General features: G+C 42.6%; 1 protein-coding gene across 7 annotated transcripts in view; it reads right to left on the bottom strand.

The window, feature by feature from the left end:
* Positions 1-21733, bottom strand: part of NMNAT3 (nicotinamide nucleotide adenylyltransferase 3) — a 28238-nt gene extending 6505 nt beyond the window's left edge. Inside the window, exons 1-4 of one of the 7 annotated variants that reach the window (XM_064165441.1) lie at positions 21644-21728; positions 13102-13215; positions 8556-8692; positions 1270-1453 (exon numbers count right to left, since the gene is read on the bottom strand). In XM_064165441.1, coding sequence (XP_064021511.1) covers positions 1270-1453; positions 8556-8664 — 293 coding nt within the window. In that variant the 5' untranslated portion in view covers positions 8665-8692; positions 13102-13215; positions 21644-21728. Of the gene's footprint in view, positions 1-1269; positions 1454-3601; positions 3684-7167; positions 7229-8555; positions 8693-13101; positions 13216-17084; positions 17434-21589; positions 21612-21643 lie in introns of those variants that run through there. The other 6 variants (XM_064165440.1, XM_064165439.1, XM_064165443.1 and 3 more) reach the window with 6 other exon arrangements.
* Between the last annotated feature and the right edge of the window lie 1098 nt (positions 21734-22831).

A 22831-nucleotide genomic window follows, 5' to 3' on the forward strand; every position in this document is an offset into this window, starting at 1 on the left:
CACGTCTCAGCAAACATATGACTGAAGTAGATGTCACCATTGGGTTCTTTTTCCACAGCCTGTAATCTAATTTCTCTCATTAAAATGTTCCGGTTAGCTTGAAACCAGTACAACTGTGTAGGAAGCTTTGAGTAATGATGTAATTAAATCATGAGCACAACTTAATGGTAGTTGGGCAAGAGAGATCTTAGCCACTTTTAAATAAATTCATATTTTATCTGCTCCACAATCAAATCTACACCATAAGAGAATGAAAGTAGTTTGTCGCTTACTAACAGCAGCAACAGCAGCCAAGTGGAAAATAGCTCTTGTTCCCTGCTCCTTGAGATAGTCTCCAAAATCTCCATGCTCAATGGAACAGTCAGCTAATAGCACCACTACAAGTGGGACATGAGCTGCCCTGCCTAAAATTCTTTTGTGTCATAACTATCTGGGAGCCCCTGCAAAATCCACAGACTTTGATGGAATGTGACAATTTCATCGCACTCAGGTGAAACAGTACTGTAGGAAAGGCCCTTTGTGTCTCCTGGGACACAATGTTCTGCTGTAGTTAAGGGTACAATTCAAAATACTGATAAGAAGAGACATTTAGGTTCAGTACATTTTTTGCCTAGCAATAGCAAAATCTCTTTCTATTGGCACTAAAGTTTCCTATCTGAAGTACTTTTCAGTGAGGGCAGCAACTGGTTCTTCGACCAGGGAACAGGTTAGTAAGAAATCTCTTCAAGGATGCACGGATGGATAAACCTGCTGGCACAATAAATCCAACAGAGCTCATCTGGACTAGGAATGCTCATGAAGAATAGGTTTGCTTGTAAACTTGCGTACTTTCTGATTAAGCTCTCTACATGACTTGCTTAGAGACTTAAAAATAAGAGAATTAAGAGGAATACCAATAATTCTGCTGCAGAACTCTTTCAGTAACTAAAATTTTGCAAGACTCCCTTGTCAGCAGTTTTCCTCTCACATCTAACAACTTACAAGTGCAGTAGTGTAGTATGCTGTGTTTATGGGAAAAGCCTCTGCCTTGCCCCAGGGAAGGAGACTCCAGTGGGGAATACTGACCACACAGACTTTCTGAAGGAAAGTGATGTGAACCTTCACTTCTCACAGGTCTAATCTCTGTCTCACAGCAGATGATGCCACCTGCAGACATATTCTGCGTTGCTTGGGTGTTTTACATGAACGAGTTTTGTGCATAGAACTGGTAGCCTGACAGATTTTTGGCAACCAGCAACTTCATAAATGTAAGAAAATAAATGTAAATACCTTAATACTTTTATTGTCTCTGTCCATGTCTCCTGCTCACTCTCCCATGGATCAACCCGAATCCAATCAGATGTCTCCAGTGCTAGTTTAGCCATTGCTATGCGGTGCCTTGCTGAAACCAAGCCTTTCTTTCCATAGTCATCATTAACAGGAGACATTATGCCTTCAATCACCTGATACCTTCCTTTTGACATAAAGAAAGGAGAAAAAAAAAGTAACTTTCACAGATTCTTGATAATTCAGGGTGCATGTGACCTTGGGAGGTGATCTAGTCCAATCTCTTCACAGCATGGTTAACTTGGAAGTTAGAAGAGGCTATGAACAACTTGATCTAGGTATTGTTTTTAATACAGAAGCAGCACTGAAATTAAAAAGGAGCCTTCTTGTACCTCTTAACTGCTCACAATTGCTAGCAGTATGCTCATGCTATTAGATGATTCAAAAAAGGAAAGCTGGATGATCTTACAATTTTCAAGTATAGATGTTCATAGTTTATGACGGAAACTATCAGAATTGCTAGATATAATTCAGTTTGATGTTCCAATACCTACAGCTTTCATACAGCCAGAGCAATGGATTAAGTAACTGACCACTCCATTGTTCTCAAGCATCTGATGTTTGTTATTTATCAAAATCATTGTGCTTCTCATTGTGTTAAAGCAAGAATTGTAGGCTATTACTGCAGCTGTGATTCATGCAATTCAGACAAAAAAGACTGAAGAACAAAGATGGGGCTAAAGGAAACCAAATTGAGGCTTACAGTACTATGGTCGAAACTTCAGCTTAGCAATATTAACGACCCTTCCTGTCTGTTTTATCAGGATAATCTCATTTGAAAATATGCCCATATTTTCCCACTCTTTTCAACATAATATAATCATTAACACCACAAGCTCCTTTTGTTTAGACTGTGCACTTCTGACCTCAAAGCAGGAAACAAAAATGTATCTCTCATTTTAATAAATCAACAAGGAAATGAAGAACTGATATGAGCTGTGTCCCTCAAGAAACAGAGGAGAAAGTATTTTCAAATAAACAAATGGAACAAAATCATTTCTAATGTGACAGCTGCATTTTGAAGAACTGTGATATATATCATACTGAAGGAGAAAACAATCCTCTTTTTTTTTTCTAATTCAGTTGTTTCAACAGAGAAACCTCAAGAACACAGCAAGTTTGCTCCATTGTCTTATAATGAAAATGACACTTCTGGACTCATAATTCCTGATACTGGTGTATGACAATTTAACAACTGAAAATGACAGTTTAGTAACTTAACTTCTGATGTCAGAGTTCTTTTTCCCAAAAGAACTTAAGTGAGTTGGGCTTAAAAAAGGGCATGAAACTTCTGCAAGGTTTATAAGCCTAGCACCTGTTAAAAGGTCAGTCCAAACTCTTCCCTGTTTAAAATATTCTCCATGATCAACAAAGAGACAATTCTTTCCAGAAACATGGAAAGATGTGCATATAACTCAGTCCATTTCTTGATAGGAAACATTTTTGCTTGGCATCTGAGCAACAGTTAGTCTCTGATGCTTTGATATTATACAATGCTAGAACAAACTCCCCTTTAAAAGCAATGAAATTAGGGGTTAAATTCATTAATATGTTACCTTTATCTAAAGGGTTTTCTTACCCAGTGATTCTTTTTCTACCTCTCAGTTTCTATTTTAAATTAATTTATAAAATTTAAAAATTAAAACTGTGAGATCATGTTTTCCAAGAATGATTGCAAGTCTACCATATCCTTGTGAGCTGCAGATTTCAGTCTCTTGTCTGGCCTAGCACTGCACGAATTGCATAAGGTAACAGCTTCAGATACCATATTAGCTTATTCCAAAACAGAAATGAAACCAAATGGAGGATCAAAATTAAGTTTTCTACTACTTAAGATACCAAAGTCAAATGCAGTAACCATTTGAGATACTTCACAACAACTGAGTAACCCATCCCTAAGCAAACATGATGCACATGGGAACCTCTCACCTGAAAATATGAGAATATTGTATTAGTGCCTCTAAATAGCTTCTGTATTAAAGTAATAGTCATGTTTTCCCTTGAACCCACAAGGAATCAACAGTTATCCTCCCAGAACTCAGCCTACTAATGCAGGAAAACAAAGGCAATGATTTTTCATTGCTCCATTTAAACCAGAACGTTAACTTTTTTTTGTAGGCTAAAATTAAGAGGGGTGGAGGGATGTCTGGATGTCATCTAGGGAAGAAAATGAAACCAAATCCACCATGTGAGGAATAGATACAAGTAATCTCAAATATTTGAGTTCAAAGCAATTTACTAACTAAATAGCAAAAAGATACCATCCTCTGCTTACCTTCCCATGACATGTATGTAGAGATGGCCAAGCATGAAAAAAAGAAAACAGGCAAGACTTTAACTTGATATTCAGCCACCTCCTGTGAGAAGAATTCCACAGAAGGAAAATCAAAGGGGTAAATAATTCAGCGATCACTGCATTGAAAGTCTACATAAACAAGAAGTACATCAGAGCAGCAATGGACAATCTTTTAGGCTAGCTCTCCATAGGGTGGATGACTTCATCTTCACCACATCAGAGTGCTTGAAAGATGCACTCCCTGAATTAGATGAGGTGTGCAAACACCGCAGTGACAGATGCCATGTGAGTACTGAGACAAACATAAATCACACCCAGCCGCCTGAGCGAACTACAGGGCCTGAGGCTGCAGATTTACCTCTGCAGTCAGCCAGCCGCTCACGTACATGGCAGCCTCAGGAATTCTCCTTCAACAGCTAAGTGAGCACACACAATATCAGTTCTCAAATAAATGCTGACTTATCTCCACACACCACATCTACAACAAACATTTAATACCCAGATCTCAAAATGCAACTTCACTTCTGTAGAGTTGCTGGATTTGGACAAAGAGAATGAAAGGCACTTTCTTGACAGCTATGAAAAGGAAGGTTAAAGCTATTGTCCTGAGAGTGACATTGTGAATAACAAATTATTGTAGCTCTACCCACAGGACACCCTATTCTGAAATGCTCTCATCCAAACTGACTTCTGCCACATATCCTGACTGGAAGCAATGCTTTTCTTCAGAGATACTACAAAACAGACAGCTAGGATTCGAAAATCAATTGCAGGGAACAAATCAAATGCCACTGCCAGCAGGGGATGCTCACCTGTTAACTTAGTACATTTTAGAGTACGACAACAGAACTTTTGGAACAGGAAGAAACCTACATTTCTTCCACTTAAAAAACCCATTCCTTAAATTCAGAAAAGGCCAGGAGCTAAACTACATGCACAACTAACAGTATTCAGAAAAAAGAGTTTTAGCTGACAGAAGTCTTACAGTCTTGAGGGATGCAGTGTAGCTTGAGATAAGATACACATTTTATCTTCTCTGATTTGCACCTCTGCAAAGTGCTCTCTAAACCTTTAACTCTTTCTGAATGCTGAGACACACATGTCCTACTTCATGCTTCTTTCAAGGTTAGAGCCTTAACCAAGTACTGCTCTATTTAAGCAAGCACTGCTTAAATCATGTAATTAAAAAGCCCAACGAAGCAGCAAACCAAGCACTTGTTTCCTTTCCAATTTAAAATTTCAGTTAAACTCCCTCTCTGAAAATGTTTATCATATATGTAATAAGGAACTAGGACTGATCTGTATTGCTGTACACACTACAAACAACTAGCATCAAACCAGGGTTATTTGTATTGCTTTCAAATCCCTGTTACCAGAATTGTTGAAGGAAACCAGCTTGAAGTCTGTGTGTGGCTGCTGTTAAAACTTGTTCCTACCCCTTTCTTGAAGTATCAGCTCATTTGAACGAGGTGCTGCCCTTGAACAACAAAAAATTCTAAGTTCCCAAGGCTGGTGAGTGACCAATTACAGAATCACAGAAAGTTAGAGGCTGGAAGGGATCTTGAAAGATCACAGAGTCCAACCCTCTCTGCCAGAGCAGGATCACCTATACCAGATCACACAGGATCGCATCCAGCTGGCTCTTGAGTATCTCCAGAGAGGGTAACTCCACAACCCCCCATGGCAGCCTGTTCAGTCAGTCCTTGGACTTCTCAGCTCTGCTGCCCAGCACTGTATTTGACACAATCCATAGATTTGCCACACTTTATCCCAAGTTCCCTTAAGATGCTATCTCATTTCCCTTCACCTCTGTCTTGCATCTGTCTTATCACAAAAAGAAATATCTCTCCTTTTGTATTCCCCTTCCTTTAACTTCTGTCTTGTCTAGTCTTACCTAGACATAAATATCCTCCACTAGCAATACCTGGGAAACAAAGTTTTAAACATCTTCCACAGCACTGTTTCTTTGCACTTTATGGTCAGATATGAAAAACAGCCAAATAAAAGCATCTGGCATTAGATCTTAACAAACTAGACAGGCATTTGCCAGTCAGTGCAAGTGTCAAGAAACAATTTTAAACCAAGAGATTGTATCTGAGAAGATTCTAGCTTTGTGCAAAGAGTCACATTCACATGAGTAGAGCAAAAGCCAGATAAAGACAATCATTATTCGGTCATATGTAGCTACATTTGTTGTACTTAAAAAGTGGCATGACAAAATTTGCTAACAGATACTACGAGCAAAGGGATGAATTACTTGATGTGTGGCAATGAAACTGCAGATACTGCTTAAATGATCAGAAAAGCCCCTACTTAAAATGGGGATGTATGAAAAATAAGATTAGACAGCATTTGAAACTGAAGTCATGTGCAAAAAGCTGGCAGACAGAATTACTGGAGATGTCAGTCAGGGCACACATCAGGGACAGTCGTGTCACTCATAACAGTAAAACCTGACTGTGAAGCCAACTTCAGTCAAGCTACTGCACATTTCTGCCCGATATGCGATTGAGCAGAAATACCGAAGTAGCACCATAAGTAATTCATTCTCATAGCCTAAGAAACATCACCCCTCACAGAGACATAGAAGGCTGGGAAAGACCTCCAAGAACAGTGAATCTAATCATTAACTTAATTCTGCCATGCCCACCACTAAATCATGTCCCTCAACACATGCTTTTTGAATGCATGCACAGACAGTGGACACCTCGTTCCTAGGCAGCCTTTCCTGGCAGACTTAACCACTAATTTTTCCTAATGTCCAATCTCAATCTCGCCTGGTGCAACTTGAGGCCATTCCTCTCATCCTGTCCCTTGTCACCTAAGAAGCCTGACCTCCCACCTTGTTACAACTTCCTTTCAGGCAGTTGTAGAGACAGACAAGGTCTTCCCTGAGCCTCCTCTTATCCAGACTAAATAACCTCAGTTCCCTCAGCCTGTTCTCATAACGACTTGTACTCTAGACTCTTCACCAAGCTAATGCTCATGCTAATTCTTCACTAAGTTACTCTTTCAGGCATTCAGTGTTTATGGTAGCTCAGAGTGCTTTGTTCTCGCTGAGAGGGGAATCAATGTGAACACAGCAGACCAATACCTCACTTCACACAAGCTTTAGTAATGTATAAACATTGTCCTCCAGACCCAGGCTGCAACTAGTGCTTCTCAGCAAATAAGCTCCAATTTCTCCTCTCTTTCTCTGTATAGCCACAGAGGCAGTAACATGAGAGAATGACCAATTAATTTCTTCAGTGGGAATGGTTCTGCCATAAGACAGGTACCTAGAACTGAACCTTTTTATAGATGTTTCCAATCCCTACTGTTTAAGAACCTGTCTTCACCACAGCAAGCAAGACCATGTACCAATACATATCTATATTTACAGTTGCTTCAAGTAAAGCTGCCTCCACCTGGGATGGGTAAAGCTTCCACAAGCTGAGAAATTCCTAGTTTGCAGACATCCTTGGTAAGCTATGTAAAACGTGCAATGACAAGACTGCAGACATCCCAGACACAGAAGTCTTTTCTTTAATGCAAGAAGTACTTACACTAGTAAGACTCCACACTAAGTCAAAAAGCAAGTCACATCTATCCAGAATGAAGTGCTGATGTTAGTGAGGTGCAATGTAATGCACAACTTCCATTTCAGACTTTCAGATTTTCATTTTTTATCTGATTTTCACTAGACTTAAGCAAACTGCTCTGAGTAAGGGTTGATATCTTGTCAGAGAACCCTAGAAGAGAACAGACAATGTGCTGTGATCCAGACAGAATCACAATTAATTTCCCAGTTCAATCCCTCTTTCAAGGTAAAGAGCTAAGTTACTGGACTGTAACATATGACTTTGGTCTCACATTTCCCTTCCACTCCACACTTAGAGAAGCAGTTACAAAATTACAGTAAGAAAAGCCATTTCAAAACCCTTTTTAACCCCTTATTTCTAGTCCTGAGGGAGCAACAAAGCATTGTAGTTACAATACAGACTCCTAAAGACAGCCATCAGAGCTGGCTATGTAAATTCTTCCTCATGAAGCCATAGTATTCTCACAGTCGGTGGTGAATATGTAGCTGCTGCTTTTACTGCACAGTAGTATTAGAGGGTTACTAGAATCACCCTTCTCCCTCAATTTGACAGCCAAATTCCCTTTCCTGTTCAGATTCCTACTGAACCACCTCTTTAGGAACTTCTCTGCCAAGACCCAATTAACTAGGATTCCCTTCCAACCTCTTCCAGCAATATATGTATATATTTTAGCTGCCAGATGGGGGACAAAAACACACACACACACAAAAAAAGCCTCAGCAGCTAAGCAGCTGATCAAGCCTACAGTTCAGTGCCTCTCAGAAGCTCTTCTGATCCTTCCTTAAGTGCCTGATGTTACCTGCTTTTCTCCTTTGCTACTGAAACTCTCTGGCCCACCGACACATATCTTTTCTGATCTCCTTTATGAGGGAACTGTTTTTCTATGGGAGATAACTTGTACATCGTAGTGAAGGCAGACAATGAATAATTGATGTTTTATCTTTTCCTCAGTTTCACTCAGCTATCAAAATCACTAACTGTAATGCTTCTTCAGGTTAAAGCACAATATAGCATAACAGCATGAAATCCAAACATAAATGCTTCTTCCCAGTTTTGAAATTCTTAGCCATACTCTTCACAGCTCAGCCTGTTCCATGAATACAATCCTAAAACTGCTGACAAACTTTCAGTCCATTTCCATCAATGCCCATGCACTGAATCAAAGGAAAAGGTAGTGATGGACTTTCTATGCAGAATATGCCATAGAAACCTCATACTGAATGATCTGTAAATAGTATGAAGATTAAGCCAGCTGTAAAGTGATAGCTTGTCTACAGTGAGCCTTGAAACTTTTCCTTCCTTTTTCACAGGAAAATGTGGTGTCTGTGTGATCCTAACACCACCTTACTGACCTGTTTGGTGCAGATGATCTCTAGCCAGTTCAAATAATCGCATATGCATGTTTGTGATTGGGTTAAAGGAGCCACAGGCTAGAAGAATGACAGGTATCCTGCTCTTCATTCTGACAGCAAAACATTAGAAGTCCACCCTAAAAAAATAAATTAAAAAAGATTAAAATACAAACACGACAAAGAGCAGCCTGCCCATTGCTCCTCAAACTAAAAGCACTGTGCTCTAAGTCTCCACTCCTGAACACTGACAAAGTAGAGCAGTCCTCCTTATCATCACAGCACGCAGGAAGAACTAGCTCAGAAACACATCTCCTTTCATATTCATTAAGAAAGCATCGACAAGTTCTACTCCACACGCAGAGATGTCTAGAAAGTTTTCCCAGAGATTCATATTGTCACTGTTATAAACTACTGTCATCTTTTTCACATGATTTTGTATTTTTAACCTGCTTTTTTCCAGAAAGAAAGCTCTCATTCTGTATGTTAGCAGGACAGACTGCATTTTTGTAAGTAAGTTCTTACAGTGGACTCTTGCAACATATGGCAAAGCCCCATATTAGCAGCACTCAAACCTCAGCCTGACTTCCTTAGAGGTGGGCTGGTGGCCTATCAGTCAGACAGGAAATACTTCTAGCCAGATTACCAGCAACTGTTTATGCAGTTCAGCCGGTGATGGTTCATCAATGACAAGGAAGTGCAGGGAGGACCAACTACAACCCTCACAGAAAAACACAAAGGACAGTAAAAAGCTATGAACAAGGTGAACAGGTGGAGAACAGTGCTGTTAAAAGCCCTGCAGGTGCTTTTACAAACAGCCCTTTGATAATTTAGTTAAGCTCTCAGTTGCCTCAATGAAAAAGCACCAGAAATCAGCTTAAATTAGTCACTATGCTTTGAGCTACTTATTTGCATAGCTCTTTTAAAAACTGATACAGCACATATCTGGCATGACAGAAACAGTTGTGTCTTGCATACATACCTGTGAATCCCATTTTTAGATGGGGCTCTCTTCTTTCCTACAATTTAAAGTCTCTGTAATGCTTACACACTCACACATACACAACTCTCTGCCTCTCCCCTGGCCTCCAGCCCTCTCCACCCAGTAAAACAGTCTTACTCCAGAAGGCACTTGCATCTCAAACTTCAGAAGTCAGTCTTGGGCTAACCAACCGAATTCAGGAGAGTGAATTCAAAGGATTCTGTGCGCTATTAAGTCAAATCCTATTTGCCATCTGATGTGTACCAAAACAAAGTAGCTCAGAGACTATTTCTGTTTCCATTTCTTATATGCCCTTCTAATTTTTTTTCACAGTATCACAGTATCACAGTATCACCAAGGTTGGAAGAGACCTCACAGATCATCAAGTCCAACCCTTTACCACAGTGCCCAAGGCTAGACCATGGCACCAAGTGCCACATCCAACCTTGCCTTGAACTGCCCCAGGGACGACGACTCCACCACCTCCCCAGGCAGCCCATTCCAGTGCCTAATGACTCTCTCAGTGAAGAACTTTCTCCTCACCTCGAGCCGAAATTTCCCCTGGCGCAGCCTGAGGCTGTGTCCTCTTGTTCTGGAGGTGGCCACCTGAGAGAAGAGAGCAACCTCCTCCTGGCCACAACCACCCCTCAGGTAGTTGTAGACAGCAATAAGGTCACCCCTGAGCCTCCTCTTCTCCAGGCTAAACAACCCCAGCTCCCTAAGCCTCTCCTCGTAGGGCTTGTGCTCAAGGCCTCTCACCAGCCTCGTCGCCCTTCTCTGGACACGCTCAAGCATCTCAGTGTCCTTCCTAAACTGGGGGGCCCAGAACTGAACGCAGTACTCGAGGTGTGGTCTGACCAGTGCAGAGTACAGGGGCAGAATGACCTCCCTGCTCCTGCTGACCACACCACTCCTGATACAAGCCAGGATGCCACTGGCTCTCTTGGCCACCTGGGCACACTGCTGGCTCATGTTCAGGCGGGTATCAATCAGTACCCCCAGATCCCTCTCTGTCTGGCTGCTCTCCAGCCACTCCGACCCCAGCCTGTATCTCTGCATGGGGTTGTTGTGGCCAAAGTGCAGCACCCTGCACTTTGAGCTATTGAACCCCATCCCATTGGCCTCTGCCCATCTGTGCAGGCGGTCAAGGTCCCGCTGCAGAGCCCTTCTGCCCTCCAGCTCAGTCACATCTGCCCCCAGCTTAGTGTCATCTGCAAACTTGCTGATGACTGACTCGATGCCCTCATCCAGATCATCTATGAAGATGTTAAAGAGGATGGGGCCCAGCACTGATCCCTGAGGGACACCACTAGTGACTGGCCGCCAGCTGGATGTGGCACCATTCACCACCACTCTCTGGGTCCGGCCCTCCAGCCAGTTCCTAACCCAGCACAGAGTGTTGCCATCCAAGCCGCGGGCTGACAGCTTAGCCAGCAGTTTGCTGTGGGGGACAGTGTCAAAGGCCTTGCTGAAGTCCAGATAGACCACATCCACAGGCCTCCCCACATCCACCAAGCGGGCCACCTGATCATAGAAGGAGATCAGGTTAGAAAGGCAGGATCTGCCCTTCCTAAACCCATGCTGGCTGGACCTGAGATCTTTGCCATCCCTCAGGTGCGCAGTTATTGGCCCCAAGAGAACCTGCTCCATCAGTTTCCCTGGCACTGAGGTCAGGCTGACCCCTTTTCTTAAAAAAAAAAAAACAACAAACCAGTAAAGGTTAAGTCAGTGTTTTACAGCTGCCAATTCTATTGGTTCATGTGCAGAGTACCTGCAGCTGCAGCCTCGGACTGTACCACTTAACAGCATTCACTGCTTCTAGCAACAAGTTTTAATATAAACACAGGTCAGGGATGCTAGCATGTGCCTCTCCCGTTTTGGAGATGCAACTCAGGATTGTTTCTAGGGGTGTTTTTATCTGTTGCTATTGGTCAAAGACGCTCATCAAAGTGCTTAAAACCTCGTAAACTTGCTTTTTGCTGCTGCTCTTGTTTTGTTTGCTACCCATTTGCCTTATGTGCCTCTGTGTGACATGACACGTTGCATCATGAGTAGCTGGGGACTCGCCTACGACCGGCAGCCTTGACCCTGCCTGACCGAGCCTAGGGACTGCAAACTGCTTGCCCTTAAGCTAGGATACAGCTGCACAGCTGAGCCCGAGTATAGGTAATGACATAGCAGCGTCCGAGCAACGAGTTGCGACACCGGGACCTGCCGGCACACCGGTCCGGCCCGAGAGCAGACTCGTTGCTCTACACAGCGCTTGATCAGACCGCTCCAGCCTGCAAACCTGGATCCGGCTTTCCCAGGCGGCTGACCACTCCAGTGCCTTCCTGAGAGCCACGGAGGCCTCGCTTCGCGTCTGTGGGTTCGTGTCGGTGGGCCTTCGCAGCCGCCGTGCTCAATCTGCACCGAGCGAGCGGCGAAGCCCCATGGCATCATCACCCCGCGGCTGCGGCTCCGTTTCTCCGGTTATGCTTTTGGATCACAAACACTGAGACTCTTAACCAGTGAGCAAACTAACTCTCTGCACTCGTTTGTGAAAGTTCATGCTTCACCTTTAAGCGGCAGTTTGTGCTGCAAGACTCTCCAGTTACAAGCATTTTCTACCAACCTTTCCTAAACCATTTACATTGAGCTGACCGTATAGATACATTCTGCACAAAGTTTCACCGACTGCCTCATGGAATCTGTCTGCGTTCACTGGAAATAACTGGGGAAATCTTCTCTCCATATGTGTAATAAACTACTTAATAATTTTTATATCAGCCTCATTACAATTCACTTCTAACTCAGATTCAATCCCCTCCTTAACATACTCTTAGGGTCTGCAATTGTAGCAGCTATAGGAAGCATGTTTCACAGCACTGTCCCCTGTTAGTGTCTATCCCTCCAGAGACACTAACAAATTCACATGTGAAAACTGTATGCAAATTTCACATGTTCTTTATTCAGTAAAAGCAAACTCAAGGTGTTCTCTTGATCTATATAAACAGTTCTGTAGATGCATCTTCATTGCATGAGGACAAGCCTTTTTGCCTTGAAACAGGTAGCAAAACATCAGTGCCTGTGATGAACTGGAAATCACCACTAGAATATCTAACTCACCACCTATAGTCCCACCTTCTTGCTAGATAAATTCTGTTTCTGTTGCCACAGTTGATGCTGAACTCTCAATAAATCAATTCATTCTGGACTAAGAAGCAGAAATGTTTTAGAACCACACCTCTCAAATGACAGCTCATACAATGACATTCCTCAGTATCCAGCCCTGCAAACAGGCTTACAGAATCTTATCCGACAACTTAAACCCAACGACGGTCCCAACTGCCAAGCAGTATCAGTCAGCACCTCACTCAAATATGTGTTCAGGGAGGAAAATACACCCTCCTACTTCCCTGTTACACATGTCAATGGCAGCTGTAGCTCTTAAAACTCTGATATGCTCTCCTATGTTCAGAGGAAGCATAGTTTACATTTCCTTTGCTATAATGAATGTTGTAAACTGAATGGTATTTTGTTTCTTGAAGGTAAGTTTTTCTTTCTATAGACCTTTCTATTTCTTACCTAAACCAGATGTGTTGAATGGTTTGGTTAGCGTTCTTACTCATTTATAGTCATTTATACTTCAGAGGCTCTAGGGAAAGACTTCAACCGGTAATTTGTAACAAGACACAGCAACTGAAAATTCAAACCAAAACAACAATAAGGAAAAAAAATCCAACCAAGAATGCACAGTAAGCATAGAGTAGAAGGGCATTTCTAAGGTATTTTCATACCTGTAAATACCCTACACACACATATGTAACTATGTAAATACAACTCAAACCAGCAGCATTTTTATTCCAACCATGGTGTATCCTAAACTTATTCAACAGCCATAACTTCTAAGATTTCAAACAATACCTTTTGATTCAGCCTCTGTCTCAGTTGGCACTATCTAGGGGGTCAAAATAATTAGACACCACCCAAAGTAACAGACAAAAAAAAAAAAGAAAAAAAAGAAGAGTTAACTGATCTTTTCAGCTATGCTCACCTAGGAATTCAGAGAATAAAACCTCAGAGGAGAAATCCTCCTGACCTGCTCATCTTACACAACACAGTGAGTCACTTCCATTAAGTGTTCATACAGTTACAGGCTTCTACAAACACTCCATTCAAAGTCATATACATTTTACCTACACATGAAGCAGATTGTCTTTCAACTACTTTCACCAGTTGAATATAAACTATAAGCAAGTAGGTAACTATGTTATTATAAGGCATTTTCTGAGTCTGCATATTGTGCCAGGGGAATAGATTTCTGTTTCATGTGCTCCCTAAAAATAAGCCATTAAGACAACCCTGAATACATCACGAAGTTGTGTCTCCTGCCAAATGGCCTACAGACCAAGAAAGCAGCCATTTCTGCATCAATTTAAATATGCTAATATAAATTTGCACCTATTAGCTGCTACGTGTTTGCAAAATGTCACCCAAGTGTAACATCAATGAGGTACTTTGTTAAATAAATAATCTGTGATTAATTTGTTCCCCAGCTGTTGTCCTACACAATGCATATTCCACCAGTGCTGCTCCATAAAACCTCCAAGTGTTTTCTCCTACTGCTGCTGCCAAGTCAAGCTAAAATCTGGAGTGCTCCTGAACAAGTTCTATACAGATGACTCAGCTGCTAATCCAGTTTTGTTTCAAGGCTGTATAAAGAAATCCCCACTAAGTCAAACGTGCATCTTGATCTCCAGCAGGAAAAGAGAATTAAAAATGCACAATGCACATGGACTGGGAGGGGAAGAAAGGACAGTGTGACATCTAAATGAGGGCTGCAACCAAGAAAGCAAACTGTCTCTCTGTGGTCTCCTTGGTGCCCAACTTTTAGGAGTGCTGCAATGCAATGATGTTATCAATCACCAGAAGCAGCAATTATTCAGCACTTCTACAATTCAGGTTCTCATCTCTGTGCTTCCGCTTCCATAACTGTGAAATTAGAAGTAACGTTCAACTATTTAACAGGATGGACCTGACTTTACCCATACTTTAACTGAAGTGTCTCTACTTGTAAGGCATCTTTATCATGTCTTCTTCTCAGTTCTCCCTATTACATCTGTGGCAAACTTTTATGTATAAGCTGCATACTTGCAAATGCTCCATGATCAGTAAACAATGATCTCAAGAAACTTCTGAGGGTGATTAATTCTTTGAAGGAATCATGTCTGTACTTGTGCAGTCTTGATGAAAATATTCTATCAACTGAGAAATTGAGACAAAGAGAAAAATCTGGATACAAACATACAGCACTTACTTGGAAGAAATTGTGATACCAGTATCCCCCTTATTTTAATAAACATCCCCTGTGTATTACAGGGAATAAGACACTGTTACACACATAAAATTTTAAGACCTTTTCTGTCCTACCCAACAGTTCTGTGTCCATTCCCTCAACATTTAGACATCAATTAAGTACAGGCTCCCGAGAAGGAATGCAACCAAAACTTCCAAGAGCAGGCTCTTGGTTTTACATTAATTTTCTCAGCACACCCTTATTAAGCTTATAAAGTGTCACTGGTAAATTACATGTTATAGGAAAACAATCAATCTTTACAGTCACTCACAGTACTAACCAATTTTTTAGATGATGACAATGAAAGTGACAGACCTCTACAATTCTCAATTTACTACAACTGTCAAACTTTTATTCAAAAAGCAGAAATAGTAAACTGTACAATAACATTTTCAACTGTTTAGGGAGTCACTACCTGGCAAAGGATTTTAAATTCACAGAATCACATAAATCCTTAGTTTCTTGAGACAAGAGAAAGAAAATCATCAGTACTGAGGCTCTCCCTGTCTGCTGTAACCACTGCACCTCGGAACTATCTTCATATGATTGAAATGATTTGCTGCTGCCTTGCTTAATATCAGGAAGATTTTAGCAGAGGCTGCTCTGCTATTCAAGTGTTTGCTGCATCAGCAGCATGTCTGTGTGTGCACCTCAAAGGATCAAACCAAATTCAAAGCACTTGAAATCCTACTAGGTAAAAGCACCAACAGAATTCCAGAATTGTAACAGAACTACTTGTAGCATGTTAGTGAAAAAAAGCTTGTTAAAGCAAGAGACACAGATGCCAGACTGAGCCATTAAAGTGCTTCTGGCTGATGTGATTGGTATAACCATGTAATGTAGTGTAACACTTGACTCTTTTATAAAGAAAAAGAATCACATTTGATTTTTGGATGAAGAGAAGTCAGTAAACTTTATGAGTTAGTTCTGTTAGTTCAGCTTTTCTGCTGACAGGACAGACACTGCCTTTTGCTGCATTTCTCACCAGTGAAAGGTAACACGTCTTTTATCATCTTGGCTGTCTGTCTTCAGCAAGAGAAAGCACAGTCACTCTGGATAGTGTGAAAGTTTTGCTTTGGAATATCATAATTATTGGTTTTAATGATGAAAGAGGCAACTTAAAGAATAAGGTTTGAAGGATACAAGTTAGAGGATGTTCCTCTTTCTTGCAATACCCGTCTACGGCCCCTGCTGGTGAGCATGTCCAAGTGCTCTGCCCTGGGCACATGCACCAACAGCCTTGGCCCAGCAGGTGGTTGCTTCTAAATGTTTAGAGGTGAGCATCTGCAGCTTAAAAAGCTTTCAACAATAGAGTACATCATGTGGCTGTAAATACAAAGGTAGATGTCTTCCAATGAGGCCACTGTAAAAAAGGTGTTAAACCATTATAATTTTCATCAGGTGACTCCTGCAAGTTCTTTTTCTATTGCCTATATTCCTACAATATGTCAATAATAGGTGACATTACAGATGACCACAGTTAAGTTCTGCTGAAAGTCAGTAATTGGAGCCATATCTGATTAATTATCAGAAGCACAACGGAGTGCTGAGCAGTGCAGTCTGATTCATGAGCTGTTAAATTAGTAAACTGGAGGACAAGACACTGATATGAGCATGCTACAAGGCAGACACCCTGGAGGTAAAATTTCTGCCCAGAGCAGGAATACAGTGAATCCTAGCACAGGATAAAAATGTTATCTCCTCCTGAGAGGGTGAATCTAGACTAATTTAGATGAAATTTAGATTTGAGCAAGTTCAAAGCTGCCCACACTCTCTTTTACTGGGCCAAATCTTTACCTCATATAAATTCAGGCAGCTGCACTGAGCCCAGCAGGGTTACACCAGGTGACATTAAGGATGTTACAGTTGCAAGACAGATTTTCAAAGTCAGAAAATAAAAAGTACATTTTAGTAGCTAACCCAAATCATAGCAAACCCCAATATACAAGTATTGCTTAAAAATATTACTAGATGTCAGGGTTTTTTTGTGCTGCTACTAATGAGCCACAGACATAACAAAAGTTACTCCAATCAGTAAGTTCCCAGCATGTGCTGTCACTGAAATCAATCCTCCACAAGTGACAAATATTTACCCATATATCCCCACCTTCCACTTAAATAATAAACATATCATAAATATCTGCTTGAGAGACAAAATGAAAAATGTATTAACTAGAGTGATATTTTATTTGTTCATCAGAAAGTTACTCACCCCAGCCAAGAAAAATTTTACAAGGTGCACATAAATATTACACATAGCCTAATATGACACAGTAATCCTCCCAGATAGCTTCTTCAGGGCCACATGATGGATCATATTATTGTTAAATTCCAGTCACTCAGGTGCACTTCACTTCTTTGACTTTCACTGGAAAGCTATTGGCAAAGTCTATGATAGGACATGTATTTTCTATCAGGTTCCACATACCAGAAGTCTAAAGTTGCCCCTTCCAATCCCCACACTGGCCTTCTAGTCAGAAAATGCAAGTCCTATCACAGTTTTGGAATCAGCCTCAAAGACATCCCCAAACCTAATTAGCACCAAGGTCACTGCAGTCTTCACTAGAGCAGCAGCTGACAGAACCTCATAAAAATCCCCTGGGCTTTTTGCTATGTATTTGTGCAAATGGCCCAAAGCACAACAAATACTGTCTTCAGAAATGCACAGGGTTGGTTTGGCTTTTTGTTTGTTTGTTTTTCCTTGCAGCAGAGCAGCTCATTTTTAGGCTTCTTCCCATTCTTCCCTCAGCTTTGTCCATGCAGTGATTTTCCAGGAAAATTGTTCTAATAAAAAAATCTACTCAAGCTTTTTCTTCTAAAATTGTAGAAAGTATCTGAAGTAAGCTACATACTTCTATCTGCATGTATGGGTCAGTCATCCACAAAGAACAACATAATTGATTTTTAGGAAAGGAGGATATGTGCAGAACTACAACCTTGAGTGGCTATTTTTAAACAACAAAAATTGGTTATTTAGCTGAAGCATCACTTTATCTGCCAAAACAATCTCTCACTAAAACTTCAAGTGTTCCTTCTGAGAAGCCATAGAGATTTTTCTCTTCTATCAACTTCTTCTGCAATTTCCTCACAATTAGCAAAATACATTCAGCCAAACCTAAGGCAAATCTAACAACAGAGATACAGCTCGCACACAAACGGTAGTTCCGTAAGCAAAGAAAGCATCTTCAATCTCTACAAGCTGCTCCTATAAAGCAGGCTTTAAAAGGTAGCAAAACTAACCAACCTCCTAAAAGTACTACTATTGAACACTCAGAAGCAAAATAGTCATATGCAGGAATCCCAAGATAGTGCAAGATTTACAGAACATCCAGGAAGACCCATGTTAAAACATCAACACCACCATTTACTTTTCTGTTTCAAAAAAGGAACAATTATTTGCTAATCAGGATGAACTCTCTCCTGCCTGTAGTTAGGAAAGGAAATCTCACTGATTCTATGGTTACATAGCCAAGATCTTCTATTGAAGTAAAATGTTCAAATAAAACTACAAATTTGACTAACACAGCTCTCTTTCTACGCTTTGAGGTTTATGTGACAACCTCCAAGCAGGAAAAGAAAACTCTGCAATATATAGAACTGCTCTCTCTTAGTTACTGCCAGAGGGAACAACCCCATTCAACAGCTGAGGTTAATAATGAAAATAGAAAGCTAGTGTTTGAAACCACATGTTCTCCTGCACCAATTCAGCAGCATCCAGGTGTCCCTACGTGTAGCATACTTGACAGTGAGCCAGATATTTGCAGTTAAATTTTTAAGCCATCAAAGTGAAAAGCATTATGTGCATTCTTACGCTAATACTTCTATCACTGAGGGTTTTGCATAGCAGTGAGGCAGTTTAAGTAAATTGTTCCTAAGCTCAAGAGCTCATTCTGCTTGTTATCTTTATATTTTAATGAAACAATCAACTTAGAGTTCTACTGCTTCATTTTTGTACAAAGAATTCAAGGAAATTATACAAGCATGTGTGTACCCTGCCTATTAGCCACAATGTTTTGCTTGCTCTTGAAGGGTATCTGATCTGTATTGTGATTTCCACCCAAAGAAAATGTGAGCTTCTGAGACCACTGCAATGAAATCAGCTGCCTCATTACAACTGCAGCTACCACTGTAAATGTTTCTAAGTTTTTCCAATAAGTGAAATAAACATTAGTAACTATACGGCTGTATCGTCTGAGGTCGTGGTAGCAGACAAAATGCTAACGAAATCCTTGGTAATTCTCCTCGGGAGAATTACTAAGCCTAACACATAGGTTTTTTTTTAGCACTACAGAAAACCTGGATGAGCCCATGTCTTGACTACTGTGAGCAGTTCTGGTCTCAGCTCAGGAATGGCAGTTCAAATAGTCGAGTGAATGGAGCTACCCCTGTTGCAAGAGGCAAAAAACCCCAAACCGTCAGGGACTGGTTTCAAGAGGAGGATCCCAGATGAGGCTATAGCTGAGCTTTAGGAAGTGATGAAGGCACCATCTAAGTTGAATGAAAAACTTCTTCCTGCATTTCTACGGTGTGGGGAGGTCACTGAAATGGAAAGAGTTTACCAACAAGCAGGTCTGGTATCTCTAGTGAAGCAGCTGTGGCTGGTGGCAGGGAACACAAGGGAAGACAAGTAGCCAGGTTACTTTCCCTGAATTGCATCTTTTCTCTCCCCACTGCCTCTGAGAGATCACTGGGCTGGACAAGCCATTAGTTTGACATAGGATGTCATTTACCATGTTTTTGAAAACATCCATTCTAGCTTGTAAGCCTAATGGCTAATTCCTTAGTGCCTTCTTGTTATCATTAAAAAAAAAAAGTGTGTGCTGGGCAGAGGGAGTTCTACAACACTTTCTGAGCACTTAACCAACAATATGGAGAAAAAAAGTGTAGTTGTGAAGTTGGCTCTTGAGATGCAGGCAGATGTCCAGGATAAATACACCCTGCTATGGACAGGCCTGGCAGCTGGGGGTTAACAGCTTTACTCTAGGCCACATGCAGCAGTAGCTACTTAAATTTTTGTGGAGGCCTTAGAAATCATCACTGCAGTGAAATCTGATTTGTCTCATTATTTTAAAAGGCAGAACCTTAAATAACTCAAATTCCCTTGTGACAGGACTGTCACCTGTTGTGTTCTCAGTGCCCCTGCCCAGACAGACATCTGTGGGCTTCTGAAAGGTGCTTTAGACCATCTGAATGCTAGCTAGCTTATGATAGCTACGGCACATTCTAAAATCTGCACTTCTGAAGTGTGAGGCATGAAGCCAGTTTACAGCTTGAATCGCACCATGTGGCTAGACTTAAGGAGTAAATAATAATAATGCCTGAAAAAGGGACTCCTAACAAATAGTCTGTGGCTGCAGAGCTTAAAGAAAACAAACATCAGGGATCATTTATAAAACCAAGAAACAGCTGTTGCACAAGGGGGGAAACAACCTCGGGGCAGGAGAGAAAGATGAATACATTTCACAGTGAAAACCACATAGATTTTTTTTTCAAGGAATCATGCATCCTTCTCTTACTTAACTCTCACAAGCACTCGAGCAGGTGCTCTGGGAAAATGGCCATATCCTGAGCTGCATCCCCAGCAGCACAGGCAACAGATTGAAGGAGGAGATTGTGCCCCTCTGCTCTGTTGAGATGCCACCTGCAGTGCTACGTCCAGCTCTGGAATCCTCTGCATAGGAGATACTGACCTGCTGGAGCAGGTCCAGAGGAGGACACAAGAACGATCTGAGGGCTGGAACACCACTGCTGTGAGGCCTGGCTAAGAGAGCTGGGGTTGTTCATCCCGAGTACAAGGCAGCTCTGGGCAGCAGCCTTTCAGTACTTGAAGGAAGCTAATAAGGAAGGTGGGGACAGACTTTATAGCAGTGTCTGTTGTGATAGGATCAGGAGTGATGGTTTTAAAGAGAGGAGACTTAGGCTAGGTATAATGAAAACATTTTCCATGGTGAAACAGTGGCACAGGTTGCCCACAGAGGTGGCAGCTGGAAACTTTTAAGGTGAGGTTTGATGTAGGCTCTGAACAACCTGCTCTGGTTGCTGATGTCCCTGTGTACTGCAGGGGGATGGCCTGGATATACTTTAATTAAGGATTAGATAAACTTTAATTATGTCATTCCATGAAAAAAATAAAAAGGAAGTAGAAAAAAGCTTTAGTTTGCTGTTTTAAGGATATCTATATAGGTATCTATATGTTCCTGGGTAGATGTTTATCGTGCATTGGAGGGGCAGAGTACAGCAGAGCAGCTGCTGACCTCAAGCCGTCTCTGTGGTTTCCCAGCGCTGCCGGCACACGCCGGTACCGCGGCCGGCACACGCCGGTACCGCGGCCGGCACACGCCGGTACCGCTGCCAAACCCGACAGGCAGCCTCAGCCCCGCAGCTCAGCTCGGGTCTGCAGGCGGCACACGGGCACTCACCACTCCCCAGCGAACCGCCGCCCCCTCACCGCACGCCCAGCTCTGCCCTCTGACTACCTCGCCTTAGGGTTTTGTTCCCGCTCCGGGCGCACGGACCGGGCACCCTGCGAAGCCGTGCGGGCCGCCTGGCCCAGGCCGAAAGGCAGATCCAGCGCCCTCCGGGCTCCCCGCTGGCTCCGGCTGCCTGCGGAGGGGCGAAGCCGGAGCGCAAGCGGCACCGGCAGCTGCGGAGGACCTCGCCCGGCCCTAGCGCAAGCACAGGCCGCACCCGAAAAGGAAGGGTCGCGCCGTACTGTACCCGCCTCGGCTTCTTGCCGCTGCCGCCGCGCCCTGCCGCCCTCCCTTTCCTTACCGCTGGCGGGGCGCCGGGGCCTGGCCTGTCGGTCTCTGCCGGGAAAGGCCAAGCTCGGTAGCGCTGCCGTTGCCTGCCCCGTTCCCGCCCCCAGCGCCGCCAGCCGTTGGGGCCAGCTCGGCACTGCCGCCTGCTCAGCGCCTGGGACACGGCGCTTCGGCCGAGGGCTGTTAGCCGTTCTGCCCTTGTGGGAGGGCAGGCAGTTGGTCTGACTCCCGTGCTCACCGCAGGGCGTCGTTCGAAACTCCGGCTCTGCTGTTACTTCTTGTACCGGTGGGCCCTGCGACTCCAGGGGTGTGCTTTCCGGACAGCAACAGTCTGCGACCGAAAAGAGTTTTTGAGTTCTTACAGGTTTCTTAGAGGCTTGGATTAGTGAAGCTCAGCTTTCTGTGTTTGAGCCTCATAGGTTAACACACTCATGGAATCAGAACTAACTTGGAAAAGACCTTTTAAGAGCATCGAGTCCAACCATTAACCCAGCACTGCCAAGTCCATCACCAAACCATGTGCCTTGGCACCACCTTCCCCCTTTGTCTGCTACTGAATGTTTTGCAAACTACAAAATGTCAGAAAATCTGCCTGAAGTAGATTCTAGGGAAAAGTAAAGTCCAGAGAGTTTTTAAGTATTTTCCTTATTTGCTGTAATTCTTAGGAGTGTAGAATCCAGATTCATCTGTGAGGTGTCAGAAGGTCACCAATGAGTTTTAGAATCTACTCACTATGTCCTGTAGTTACAATGTGAAAGGAAAGCACAACAACTCTTCTGGTCCGACAACAGTGGATTGCATTTTTAACCTCTCCACGCGAAACACACATGCACTGCGGCATGGAGACAGGAGCTGTGGGTTGGCCTTACTGAAGACTGACCGGTGCATGGTTTCAGCGTTTGGATCTTCGGCGTATGACTGGAAGCAGGCTCTGTGCTCTTGGCATAACTTTACAAAGTCTGAAATCCATAATAAGCTCTCAAGATACACACTTTAAAAAAGATCCAGTTAAGCATGTCAAGTATCATGTCTTCTGCTTCTAAGCATACATAAATGTGGGCTTGGGTCTTTCTCCCCGGTGCTAAATTTCTCGCACAAGCAGATGATCCCTGGAGCTGCTACCGTGGGATGATGAAAGTGGCAGTGTGGGCAGCGCCAAAACTGGTGTTTGCCGGTGTGTGGCTCTGTGTTTCTCCATGCC

This window comes from Pogoniulus pusillus, chromosome 26 (assembly GCF_015220805.1).
Source record: "Pogoniulus pusillus isolate bPogPus1 chromosome 26, bPogPus1.pri, whole genome shotgun sequence".
NCBI lineage: Eukaryota > Metazoa > Chordata > Aves > Piciformes > Lybiidae > Pogoniulus > Pogoniulus pusillus.